Source organism: Vigna umbellata, chromosome 7, assembly GCF_029865625.1.
Source record: "Vigna umbellata cultivar VRB3 chromosome 7, Vumbellata_1.0, whole genome shotgun sequence".
NCBI classification, from domain to species: domain Eukaryota; kingdom Viridiplantae; phylum Streptophyta; class Magnoliopsida; order Fabales; family Fabaceae; genus Vigna; species Vigna umbellata.
The window spans coordinates 36,631,999-36,645,468 of NC_142171.1; the positions used below are offsets into that span (position 1 = coordinate 36,631,999).

The window sequence follows — 13,470 nt, forward strand, 5'->3', positions numbered from 1 at the left end:
TAAAATATAAACATTTTGAGTGAGTAATACGAGGAGATTGAATCCTGTGGACAAATACAACAGTAGCTTGCACAATGTTTATGAGTTTTTTCTTTTTACTTATTATTTATGTTATGAGCATGATTTGTCGAGTATAAAATCAAAAATAAAATCATTTATATTTAATTCTTTTTCAATAGCTTTCTAAGAAAATAAAGAAGCCTTATATTTTTTAAAATTAAGAGTCTCAATTATAGAAAATCTTCTCTTAAATTTCAATTAAGATAATTTCAGATAGAAAGTTAATTTCTAACTTATAACCTAAAAAAAAAAGCGAAATTAAATATTTAAATTTTAAATTTATAAAATGATCCTTTAATTATATACTTAGATAATCTAACTCAATAAATATTGTCATTTTGCTTTTGTTTTTTTATTCTAGAACTCTCCTCCTATTAAAATTTCAATTTATTTTCTATAGTAACTATTTTTGTAACAAATTAAGATTAATTATATTTTTTCTTGTATTCAAAATGAACTTTTTTTCTAAAGAAAAGGCCCATGGGTTAGCCCTGACCTACAGGACTTTTAAAGAAATTTTGGCCTTGTGGACTTTTTCTACAAAGGACTTTTTGGTCCTGTGGATTTTTCTAACCCCAACCCACATGGGTTAGGACCAAACCATGCAAGAGACGTCAAATTGACGTGTCTACCTTAATGTTGACTTGTTCATAGCTCTTCATTTATACTGTATATATATTAGTTTTGAAATATGCTGTAATTAATGTTTTATCGGAACGTTATATACTATAATTTTAATAGTTTTTATAACTAAATTTACAATTTAGTAACATCATAAAATTCTGTAGTGAGACTGAAAATAATCCCATCTTAATCTTATCTTTAACCCCCTTAAAAGGAGATTCTAGGAGTTAAAGACATTTTTTTTACCCCTACTTGGAAGACTTTCTAAAACAAGACTTTTATAAAAGTGAATTAGAATTGAGCCATAAGACATGGGTTAAATTGACACCTTTACTTTTCACTAAGAATCTTCAAAAATACCTCATTTGCATCTTTTTTTTTATGGAATCTTAAATAGGCGTCTTGGCGAGCAAACGCTACCATGCTAGGACTTTCGAATTTAGGATTGTATTTACCATATGATTTTAATATGATATTAACTATTGAAGAAGATTCCAATTATTAAATGAGTAACTGCGTCCTCTGTAGAAACATATAATTATAAAACCGATATGTTGATGGTACAACGACAACAGTTCAGAAATATAATGGTACAATATCACATTAAAAAAACTTCAACTTCACATTAGTAGTCATCACCCCTTGATATAACTTCTTTGCATGTTGGTCGGAGTAAGATTGTATGTTCGAATTGTGATACATAACTTCCTTTCACATCACACAGAGGAGGATACGGCTGCATAAAATAACAAAAAGTTACCACTTCACGAAAATAATTTCAAAGTTAGAATTAGGAAAACAACAACATACAAAATCAAAAGACATGTTGCATCAAAGAACAGACACGTGTTGGTGCAAAACATTGTAATTGACAACACTTTTGTTAGACACAGTTCAGAGTTACCAAAATCTCCCTCAGACACGTATTACTTCTCATTGAAGCCACTAAAATATGCATTAAATTTTTAAAAAGTTGCAAAAATATTTATATCTACAAAAGCATACCTGAACAATGCCAGCGTCACACAAATTCTTTAATGCCATTAAGTATTTAGTCTCCCCCAGGCGATCTAAATACCGTCTACAAAAGGCCAAAGTAGAGAAGTTCTTGTTAATATTTGCTAACAGTTGTTTTGCTCTAGGCAATCTCAGCGGGATATGACCAACATCAAAATTTTTCATGTAGTGGCTGCATTCCAGGTCTTCTCGTACATATCCTTTTCCTGAGCATAATATAACATACATAACATTTAAAGAACACTTACGTCCTGTATTGTTCGAAGAGAGTACAATAATCTAAAACCCAAAGAAACCACAATACCCGTTGATGCGAAGGTTTCAATAGCAAAAAATTCACCCTCTTCCATCTTTGTCTGCTCCCCGCCTTTCACAATGGGAACAGATTTTCCAGCATGGATTTGGTAGCGACCAATGCTATGCCCATTCAAATTCCGTATACTCTTCACTGCAATAACATTCCCATTACAATATATATCACTTTCTATACGATAACACAATACTGGTATTATTATATACTATAGAAATATGGAGACAAATATTATAAATTATATGATTGTGAGAAAAATCATCCTTTAGCCATTTTCAAAACTTGACCTACTAATAAATTAAGGCATCAATGAAAGTTAACAATATTGTTTCCAATATATATATATATATATATATATATGTATATATATATATGTATATATATATATATATATATATATGTATATGTATATGTATATATATATATATGTATATGTATATATATATATGTATATGTATATGTATATATATATATGTATATGTATATATATATATATATATATGTATATGTATATGTATATATATATGTATATGTATATGTATATATATATATGTATATGTATATATATATGTATATATATATATATGTATATATTAGATTATTATGAATTATTTAAATTATCAACCAATATTAAATTATTCAACTAATATTGCTAGGACCATCTACCAAATATGATAGAAACTACATATCAAGCATTGGACAGTCTAGCACAGCAAAGAGTCTAGGAACCTTAAGACAATTTTATTGAGCCATTCTTCACAAATAATAATGAAATGTTAATACATAATGCTTCCATTTCTACAATGCGATGAGAAAGATATGATCCAAATAAAAAGACAATAAAATACATATTACTAAGACCATCTACCAAATATGATAGAAACTATATATCAAACACTGGACACTCTAGCACAGCAAAGAGTCTAGGAACCTTAAGACAATTTTATTGAGCCATTCTTCACAAATAATAATGAAATGTTAATATATAATGCTTCCATTTCTACAATGCGAGAAAGATATGATCCAAATAAAAGGACATTACAAGCATCATATACCTTGATACACCTTTCCGTTAATCTCAACCTCATAAGATTCCATGACCTCTTGTATAGCGACACCAATGTCACAAAGGCGCACATCGATTCCAGCTTCCTAGATGGCAACCATAGCATTCAAAGGAACCAGTAAACCACAAGATTTAATTGGTGCATACCAAAACATCACAACACAGAGCAAACAATAAAATGAATGGTAGAGGGGATAAGGAAGAGAAGTTATTTTTCAGGTTAAGCTTATGAAGCTTTTCCATTAAAGAGTTCTATAGATAGAGAAACTGTGCAAATCACATTTGAGTATTCCTACTCTGACATTTTTTCTTATTATATATATATATATATATATATATATATATATATATATATATATATATATATATATATATATATATTTATTGATATGAGTATGCCATATGAGAAGAAAAAAGTCTTTTGATTAAATTGATTCAGTGTAAATCAGTACAGGAAAACATATATACAGAGAGAACTCTACTCCTGGCATAATGATTACAATGATTTCTAGTATCTTACAATACTCATACATGAATAAATTATTAGCAATGCTTACTGTAAGACCTTGATATTTAGCAAAGATAATTTCTGACATCCTCACCATTAATGCACGCCACATTATTTCTCAGCCATTAAAACCCACTACCTAATCTGATCCCCCCTCTCTGGCATACACGGAAAGCCACGCCCATCATTTCTCTGAAACATTAAAAACGTACCAAACACTGCATGCACACACGCAACCTGTCGCGGGAGAAGCTTCCCATTTCAGAGTTGGTGTGCAGGTGTCAACTTGGGAGACGTTCGTTCGAACGAACGTGAGTTTAACACAACTTAGAATTTTTGAAAACTCTCTCTCACCTGCACCATTCATCTTCTTCCTCAGAACCCAACCTTTCGTTTTCTCCAACTTCTCTCTAGAAACCCTCACCTTCTCTTTACTGTAACTCATCACCTTCTTCTCCGATCACGTTTCAGAACCGTAGGAACGTTCCTGGCACCGTGAGCTTCAATCCGAACCGAACAGATCCTAGTTCTGTAACCGGTAAGTCACTCGACTCTGGACGTTGATCTGAACGTTTGTTCTGTAGTACATGCAAACTAAGATTTAGTTGCAGGCATGGGGTAGAGGTCTGAGTTGTTTCTGATTTCTGGTGTTTTAGATTAAGGGAAAGTTGTTGAGCGAAACCTGAGGGTAGAACGCTGCTAGAGGTCGAACAAAACCTTGCTTTTCGGGAGTACACTGCTATCCAGGTAAGGGAAGCTTAGTAATTTAATTTATACTTGTATGTTGTATGTAAACATGATATGAACTGAATGTATGAGATGTATGTCGATTGAGTATGCATGGTCGAACGTTGCTTTACTAAATGAATATGATATATGTTGGTTGAAATGTATGATATGAGTGACGTGTATGAATACGAAATATACATGCTTAGGAACGAGAGAATGTAAGTGAAACTTGAATATCAACTTCCCTATGATAACGTATGTCCGACATTAAACGGTTCTCGACCGTTTGGTGTTCTAGTAAACTTCTTTGAATTGGAATACTTTCATTGGGAAGGATTCTGGTCGAGCATGAGCTAGGTAGGTCTTTTACTTAGAACTTAAAATCAACAGTGTCGAGCACCCTTATACAGATCATCCATCTGTGTCGACCGACAGTGTCGAGCATCCTTGAAATACAGATCATTCATCTGTGTCGATCGACAGTGTCGAGCACCCTTGATTATACAGATCATCCATTTGTGTCGACCGACAGTGTCGAGCATCCTTGAAATACAGATCATTCATCTGTGTCGATCGACAGTGTCGAGCACCCTTGATAATACAGATCGTCCATCTGTGTCGACCGACAGTGTCGAGCATCCTTGAAATACAGATCATTCATTTGTATCGATCGACAGTGTCGAGCACCCTTGATAATACAGATCGTCCATCTGTGTCGACCGACAGTGTCGAACCCCCTTGTAATACAGATCATTCATCTGTATCGACCGACAGTGTCGAGCACCGTGTTAATACAGGTCGTTCATCTATCTGGTAGTCAGTATTACTTTATTTTGGAACGGGGTAAATTCTTCAGTCTCGTTCCTCACGGTTGTCCTCGTTATAAAGAGGGCTGAAAGTTTGATTATTTACATACTCGGACTGAAAGACAAAAATGAAAATAAAAGTGAAAGATTTTGAATGATGAACATTATATGAGATGATTAAACGTTTATGAATGTTGTACGAGCGTTCCAGGGAGGAACGACTCACATATGTTGAATGTGGAATTTTGGTAAAGTATGACTGTGGGCATGCTAATGCTGGCTTGGTCCATCCTGATATTCCGTGACACTCGTCTTCACTTAGAGGAGAGTGGTTCATGTGTGGGAATGGCAGGAGGTCCTTAGTCCATAAGTTAACATGGGCGACGTAAGAACGGACTAACCTCGAGTGGCAGCTGTCGAGTGTATCCCAGTTACTACACCACTCGGGTGCAAGGACGCCTGTAGCTACACAGATCATACAGTCCGGACGGTCCGTCTAGAAATAGTTGTTGGATATTTGTTTATTTATTTATGTTGAATCATTCTGGTATGTTTGACTGGATTGAATTGATACTTTAATGTGTGAATTAAATTACATAAGCTTACCCTGTGTCTCTTCTTTGTGTTGTCGATTGTCTTTGTACGTCCGTCTTGTCCTTGCGATGATCATCCATGTGGATGGGAGCAAATGGAAGTGAGCTGCTGGAAGAGGCGCTGGCAGAAGAAATTTCGGAAGATGTTGGACCGGTTGAAGTAGGGATTAAGGTCGAGCCCTAGAGTGCTCGACATGTAGTAGCTGATAGTATTTTTGGTTAGTCTTAGAATTTGGATACCGTCGGCTACATTACATTTTTGTATTTTAAAACGTTCGACGTTTTAGACCTCTTATCTTTTTGTAAAGACTGCACTGTTTTAATGATTAATGTAATTAATTCTGATTATGGTTATCACTATATTTTGGGATGTTACATTAGTGGTATCAGAGCAGTTTTGTTCTATAAAAAGGACACTGTAGGATATGAGTGCACTGTGTTTTTGCTGTGTGCTTATTATATGTTTGGTGAGTTATTGTTTTAACTCTTACACATCACTAACGTTCGTTTTCTCTGGCTCAGAGAACAAATGGCGCCTAAACTTCCTCCTCCTCCACCACCCAATGGATCGGATACGACCGACAGTGCCAGATTGTTGGAAACCGTGATCGAACGGTTGCAACAACAAAATGCTACACTAATGGAGCAGAACACAGCTGCTTTAAGAAGTCTTGAGGCCGCACGCGAGAACTCCGAAGCTACTCAGAGACAATTAATGGAACTCATTGCCGCCACCAGAGGTACGCCGGGAGCGTCCTCTTCCAATGCTGTTCATCATACCGAGTGGAGTTTGGAAAATTTTCTTCAACACCATCCGGCCAAGTTTAGTGGGAAGGGTCTTCCGGATGAGGCGGATCAGTGGCTGCAGGATATGGAACGGATTTACAATGCTAAGAGGTGTTCAGATGAGAATCGTTTGGCTTTCACGGAGTATTTGCTTACTGGAGAAGCAAGCCATTGGTGGTCGAACGCGAAAGCTATACTGACGGACGCTCACAGACCTGTTACTTGGGAAGTTTTCAGAAGCAAATTCTATGAGGAGTACTTCCCGGATAGCGTCCGTTTTGCTAAAGAAGTGGAATTTTTGCAACTGGTGCAAGGAGGAATGTCGGTTTCAGAATATACAAATAAGTTCAAGCACTTGGTGAGGTTCAATACTATGGCCACCAGTGAAGAGTGGCAATGTCGGAAGTTTGAGAACGGCCTGAGGAGTGATTTGAAAGTTATGATTTCAAGTTTGTGCATAAGAACGTTTCCTGCCATGGTTGAGAGGGCCAAAGTGTTGGAGAAGAACATGGCGGAAGCTGAACGGCATAAGAAACAACAACAAGTGAGTAGGGGACCGATAGTGTCCAGGGGAGGTATGGTTCAGAGGAGGACTCCGTACGCTCGTCCTAGTCAACCATCTCATGCAGGCGGATCACAAGCAATCGTTCCTGTCGGACAGTCTGGACAGGTGAACGTAACTTGTTTCCAGTATGGGGGACCACACTACCGTTCTTCCTGCCCACAGCTGATAGGAGGTAAATTCTGCACTCGATGTAGAAGAAATGGACATTTGGAGAGTGAATGCAATATGGGCGGACGCGCTGTTATGAGGCCGCCGAACGCTGGAAGGAACCAACAAGGGAGAGGTGGTCGAGCCCAAGCTGTCGGGCGTGTGTATGCCATTACCGGAGCGGAAGCAGCGAGTTCAGGTACGCTCATCACCAGTACCTGCTTGATTTATGGAAAGTAATGTTGTGTATTGTTTGATTCGGGGGCGACACACTCCTTCATCTCGAAGGCGTGCGTTGATAAGTTGGGAATAGCTGAGAGCGAGATGCAGTTTGATCTGGTGGTGTCGACCCCAGCAGCTGGTGAGATCAGGACATCTACTGTGTGTGTTAGATGTCCTATTGAGGTAGAAGGGCATAGATACAAGGTGAACCTCATATGTTTGCCTCTAAAAGAATTAGAGGTAATTTTGGGAATGGATTGGCTGAATACCAATCGCATTCTCATAGATTGTGGAGCGAAGAAATTAATCTTTCCTGGTGAAGTAGAGGAAGTTCTTTCAGTGACGTTCGGTCAGCTGAAGGAAGATATTATGGAAGGCGCCAGCTGTTTCCTCATCATGACGCACGAAGACAGTGGAGTTGTGAATGCGAATGAGGAACGATCGTCCAAGGTAGTGGACGAATTCCCTGATGTTTTTCCGGAAGATATCCCTGGACTGCCTCCGGTTCGTGAAATTGAATTCACTATTGACTTGGTGACGACAGCAGCACCTATCTCTGTTCAACCATATCGGATGGCGCCTGCAGAACTGGTTGAACTCAAAAAGCAGATTGAAGAGCTAATGGAGAAGAACTTTATCAGGCCGAGCGTATCACCATGGGGAGCGCCTGTGCTCTTGGTGAAAAAGAAGGATGGCAGCTCTCGGTTATGTATAGACTACAGACAATTGAACAAGCTGACCATCAAGAATAAGTACCCGCTGCCAAGGATAGATGATTTATTGGATCAACTGCATGGGGCGACGGTGTTTTCTAAGATTGATTTGCGTTCGGGATATCATCAGATTAGGGTGAAGGAGAGCGACATCCAGAAGACTGCTTTCAGGTCTCGTTATGGACACTACGAATATGTAGTGATGCCGTTTGGTGTGACGAACGCGCCAGCAATCTTCATGGACTACATGAACAGGATATTCTGACCATATCTGGACAAGTTTGTAGTGGTCTTCATTGATGATATCCTGATTTACTCCAAGAGCCATGAAGAGCATGAAGAACACTTGCGGTTTGTACTTGGCGTGTTGAGGGAGAAGGAACTGTACGCCAAGTTATCAAAGTGTGAATTTTGGATGAAGAGCGTACAGTTCTTGGGGCACGTTGTGTCGGCTGAAGGAATCTCTGTGGACCCGGCAAAGGTACTAGCAGTTATGGAATGGGAAAGTCCGCGTTCGGTCACGGAAGTAAGGAGTTTCGTTGGTCTCGCGGGCTACTATCGACGCTTCATTGAAGGATTTTCCAAGATAGTAGCACCACTAACACAGCTCACGCGCAAGGATCACCCGTTCGCTTGGACCGATCGGTGTGAAGAGAATTTCCAGGAGCTTAAGCGGAGGTTGACGAGCGCTCCGGTTTTAGCGATTCCAGACACTACCAAACCATTCGAAGTCTATTGCGATGCCTCTCATCAAGGTTTGGGCTGTGTGCTGATGCAAGAGAGACGAGCAGTGGCGTACGCCTCTCGACAATTGAAAAGTCACGAGAAGAACTACCCAACGCACGACCTGGAGTTAGCAGCGGTCGTTTTTGCACTGAAGATTTGGAGACATTACTTGTACGGACCTACGTTCCAAGTTTTCAGTGATCACAAGAGTCTCAAGTACCTCTTTGATCAGAAGGAGTTGAATATGAGGCAGAGGAGGTGGCTTGAGTTCTTGAAGGATTATGATTTCGAGCTACTCTACCATCCAGGAAAGGCGAACGTGGTAGCGGACGCTCTAAGCAGAAAAGTGGTGCATGTGTCGTCCATGATGGTGCGCGAGCTGAGTTTGGTGGAAAGCTTTAGAGACCTAAGGTTACAATTCGAGCTGGAGTCGAACAGTATCAAGTGTTGTAACCTTAGAATATCCAGCGACGTGTTTGAGCGGATCAGAACGAAGCAACGAGAGGATGAAGAGTTAGTGAAGATATTTAATGCCCTCGGTACGGATCAGGCCAAGGAGTTTAACACTGGAACGGACGGTTTCTTACGTTATCAGGGCCGGACGTGCATTCCGAATGATGGAGATCTGAAGAGAATTATTCTAGAGGAAGGTCATCACAGCCGTCTTAACATGCATCCTGGCATGACCAAGATGTATCAAGACCTCCGGAAATCATTTTGGTGGCCTGGAATGAAGAGTGATGTCGCTCGTTTTGTGGCATCATGTTTAACTTGCCAGCGTGCAAAGGCTGAACACCAACGACCAGGCGGCTTACTTCAGCAGTTGGAGATTCCCGAATGGAAGTGGGATAGCATATCCATGGACTTCGTGACTCACCTACCACGTACGATCAGAAATCATGACTCAATTTGGGTGATCGTGGATCGACTGACGAAGAGCGCCCATTTCCTGGCAGTAAATTTGAAGATGTCGATGACCAATCTAGCCAAGCTCTACATTCAGGAAATTGTTCGTCTGCATGGAGTGCCGTCGAGCATAATTTCTGACCGAGACACAAGGTTCACTTCACGGTTTTGGCAGTCACTTCAAAGCGAGCTCGGTAGTAAGTTACAAATGAGTTCGGCTTATCACCCTCAGACGGACGGCCAGTCTGAACGGACCATCCAGACGCTGGAAGATTTGCTGAGAACGTGCGTCCTAGATCACTTAGGCGCCTGGGATGAGGTCCTGCCGCTAGTGGAGTTCACGTACAACAACAGTTTCCAGGCGAGTATTGGAATGGCATCGTTTGAAGCACTTTATGGGAGGAAGTGTCGAACACCACTTTGCTGGTTCCAGGAAGGAGAGAACGTGCTAACTGGACCCGAACTTATCCAGCAGATGACAGAAAAAGTGAAGTTAATCCAGGAGAGGTTGAAAACGTCGAGGAGCAGGCAGAAGTCCTATGCCGACAAGAGAAGGAGACCGTTAGAGTTCCAAGCTGGCGATCACGTATTCCTTAGACTGAATCCAACCACGGGAGTCGGCAGAGCTATGCGGCCAAAGAAATTATCCCCGAAGTTCGTCGGACCCTATCAAATACTAAGGAAGATTGGCCCAGTAGCGTACGAGCTAGCATTGCCTCCTCAACTCTCGAATCTTCATCCTGTCTTCCACGTTTCCCAACTCCGGAAGTACATACCCAATCCTTCTCATGTTTTGGAGCTGGAAGACGTCCAATTGCGCCCAGATCGAACGTTGGAGTTGCAGCCTGTGCGAATTGAAGAAAGCAATACTAGATATTACAAGAAGAAAGTTGTTCGAATGGTGAAAGTGTTATGGGACGCAAGAACTGGTGACTCAACGTGGGAAGTGGAGAGCGCCATGAGGGACTTGTATCCACACTTGTTTACGGGTAAGTTTTTAATTTTCGAGGACGAAAATTTTTGTAGTTAGGGAGAATGTAAGACCCTTGATATTTAGCAAAGATAATTTCTGACATCCTCACCATTAATGCACGCCACATTATTTCTCAGCCATTAAAACCCACTACCTAATCTGATCCCCCCTCTCTGGCATACACGGAAAGCCACGCCCATCATTTCTCTGAAACATTAAAAACGTACCAAACACTGCATGCACACACGCAACCTGTCGCGGGAGAAGCTTCCCATTTCAGAGTTGGTGTGCAGGTGTCAACTTGGGAGACGTTCGTTCGAACGAACGTGAGTTTAACACAACTTAGAATTTTTGAAAACTCTCTCTCACCTGCACCATTCATCTTCTTCCTCAGAACCCAACCTTTTGTTTTCTCCAACTTCTCTCTAGAAACCCTCACCTTCTCTTTACTGTAACTCATCACCTTCTTCTCCGATCACGTTTCAGAACCGTAGGAACGTTCCTGGCACCGTGAGCTTCAATCCGAACCGAACAAATCCTAGTTCTGTAACCGGTAAGTCACTCGACTCTGGACGTTGATCTGAACGTTTGTTCTGTAGTACATGCAAACTAAGATTCAGTTGCAGGCATGGGGTAGAGTGATAACAGTTGAAAAACTGTTATTTTCATGCTTAAAGTTGATACTAAAAGCAACCTTTAGACTTAGAAACTAGCTTGAAATCATGCCTTTTGTTTATATTTTCAGAAATAAGAGAGCTGGACAGGTTTATGCTTGATTTAAGTGTTTTTGTGCAGGTTTTGAGGTGAATTTGGTGAAAGAAGTGAAGAATAAGAGAGAGGACATTAGAAAAGACAAGAAAGAGTGCAAAAAGGAGAAGTCGAAGGCACCGCTCAGCGGCAAACTACCGCTGAGCGGCACTCAAGAGGTGACGTTGGAACCGCTGAGGGGCAAAATGGCCGCTGAGGGGAAGAAAGAAGACGCGCAATCACCGCTGAGCGGTAAATACCGCTGAGCGGCACTTTTTGGGCTTGGACTTTTGTAATCTTTTGTAACTCTAGATTAGTATATAAGGGCTTGCACGTCCTATAGTTAGGCATCTTTAGCAGAAACGAGGCAAACACTCTCTCTTCCACCCCTTTGAAGGAGGATCTTGGATGCTCAGGCTACCTCTTCACCTTTCTAGGGTTTTATCTTTCATTCTTTCATTATTGTTCATCTAGGTTCACCATGAATATGGTGAACTAAACCTTGTATGTTTGTTGGGGAATCAAAGTAATCTCTTGAAGCTCTCATATATGGATTTGTTGAGTACATCTTTGAATTAAGACATATGCTTTCTTTCATCATTAGTTAGGGTTTTTCCTCTTTGCTCAATGCTTGCATTGTTTAACTCATTCTAATGCATGATTATTGGTTTTGTTGATACGGACACGTACGGGGAAATCTAGAGCCGGGGAATTTCTCCCAATATTATACTGACAATATTATATTGGTTGCCTTTAAGCTCCTGCACTCATGAACTAATCATTAGGAATGCTAGGAATTGTATGAACTATTTGATTAGGGAGAAGCCATCTAGAATGGTACATTAGAGAGTGGCATTAACAATGATGATTTGAATGTTGAATTCCTAAAATATATGAGAGTGGATGAGATGAAATTGACCCCCAACAACATATTCATTCATATATTTCCTTGAAAGTGTTTATCTTTTGTCTTTGTCATTGATCAATTCATGCATACATATTTAATTTTCGTCTTTGCATATTAAACTTCAATTATTGTGTTCTTAAGTCTTAGCTAATCAACAAATCACATAACTAAACTAGGCCGTGAGTCCTTTGGGAGAACGATACTTGGTCTTACCAAGTTTATTACTTGAAACGATTCGGTCATACTTGCCGATTGTGAAACAAGTTTGTGACATCATATTTTGGTGCTTACAAATTTGTCCATCATAGAGGTCTGAGTTGTTTCTGATTTCTGGTGTTTTAGATTAAGGGAAAGTTGTTGAGCGAAACCTGAGGGTAGAACGCTGCTAGAGGTCGAACAAAACCTTGCTTTTCGGGAGTACACTGCTATCCAGGTAAGGGAAGCTTAGTAATTTAATTTATACTTGTATGTTGTATGTAAACATGATATGAACTGAATGTATGAGATGTATGTCGATTGAGTATGCATGGTCGAACGTTGCTTTACTAAATGAATATGATATATGTTGGTTGAAATGTATGATATGAGTGACGTGTATGAATACGAAATATACATGCTTAGGAACGAGAGAATGTAAGTGAAACTTGAATATCAACTTCCCTATGATAACGTATGTCCGACATTAAACGGTTCTCGACCGTTTGGTGTTCTAGTAAACTTCTTTGAATTGGAATACTTTCATTGGGAAGGATTCTGGTCGAGCATGAGCTAGGTAGGTCTTTTACTTAGAACTTAAAATCAACAGTGTCGAGCACCCTTATACAGATCATCCATCTGTGTCGACCGACAGTGTCGAGCATCCTTGAAATACAGATCATTCATCTGTGTCGATCGACAGTGTCGAGCACCCTTGATTATACAGATCATCCATTTGTGTCGACCGACAGTGTCGAGCATCCTTGAAATACAGATCATTCATCTGTGTCGATCGACAGTGTCGAGCACCCTTGATAATACAGATCGTCCATCTGTGTCGACCGACAGTGTCGAGCATCCTTGAAATAC

The 13,470-nt window shown here is 39.9% G+C and overlaps 2 protein-coding genes across 2 annotated transcripts; one reads left to right on the forward strand and one right to left on the reverse strand.

The window, feature by feature from the left end:
• Positions 1-1,252: 1,252 nt before the first annotated feature.
• On the reverse strand, positions 1,253-3,126 carry LOC148195867 (methionine aminopeptidase 2B). The gene is made up of 4 exons (XM_088094733.1): positions 3,067-3,126; positions 2,006-2,149; positions 1,690-1,907; positions 1,253-1,420 (listed from the first exon to the last, which is right to left on the reverse strand). Exons 1-4 carry the CDS (start codon positions 3,107-3,109, stop codon positions 1,310-1,312), a joined length of 516 nt encoding a protein of 171 aa, XP_087950859.1. The 5' UTR covers positions 3,110-3,126; the 3' UTR covers positions 1,253-1,309.
• Positions 3,127-6,242: 3,116 nt separating this feature from the next.
• On the forward strand, positions 6,243-12,752 carry LOC148195868 (uncharacterized). Its single transcript, XM_088095310.1, has 8 exons — positions 6,243-6,948; positions 6,994-7,410; positions 7,720-8,081; positions 8,469-8,901; positions 9,181-9,242; positions 9,651-9,881; positions 9,954-10,767; positions 12,748-12,752. The coding sequence occupies exons 1-8, from the start codon at positions 6,243-6,245 to the stop codon at positions 12,750-12,752; spliced, it is 3,030 nt and encodes a 1,009-aa protein (XP_087951436.1).
• The last annotated feature ends 718 nt before the right edge of the window (positions 12,753-13,470 follow it).

Coding starts and splice junctions, on each gene's coding strand:
- LOC148195867 (XM_088094733.1), bottom strand. CDS start 3,109: ATGGAATCTTATGAGGTTGAGATTAACGGAAAGGTGTATCAAG. Junction 2,150..3,066: donor TAACGGAAAGGTGTATCAAG/GTATATGATGCT, acceptor ATGTTATTGCAG/TGAAGAGTATACGGAATTTG. Junction 1,908..2,005: donor TGAAACCTTCGCATCAACGG/GTATTGTGGTTT, acceptor TATTATGCTCAG/GAAAAGGATATGTACGAGAA.
- LOC148195868 (XM_088095310.1), top strand. CDS start 6,243: ATGGCGCCTAAACTTCCTCCTCCTCCACCACCCAATGGATCGGATACG. Junction 8,082..8,468: donor AGAACTTTATCAGGCCGAGC/GTATCACCATGG, acceptor ATTTACTCCAAG/AGCCATGAAGAGCATGAAGA. Junction 8,902..9,180: donor TTGCGATGCCTCTCATCAAG/GTTTGGGCTGTG, acceptor TCTACCATCCAG/GAAAGGCGAACGTGGTAGCG.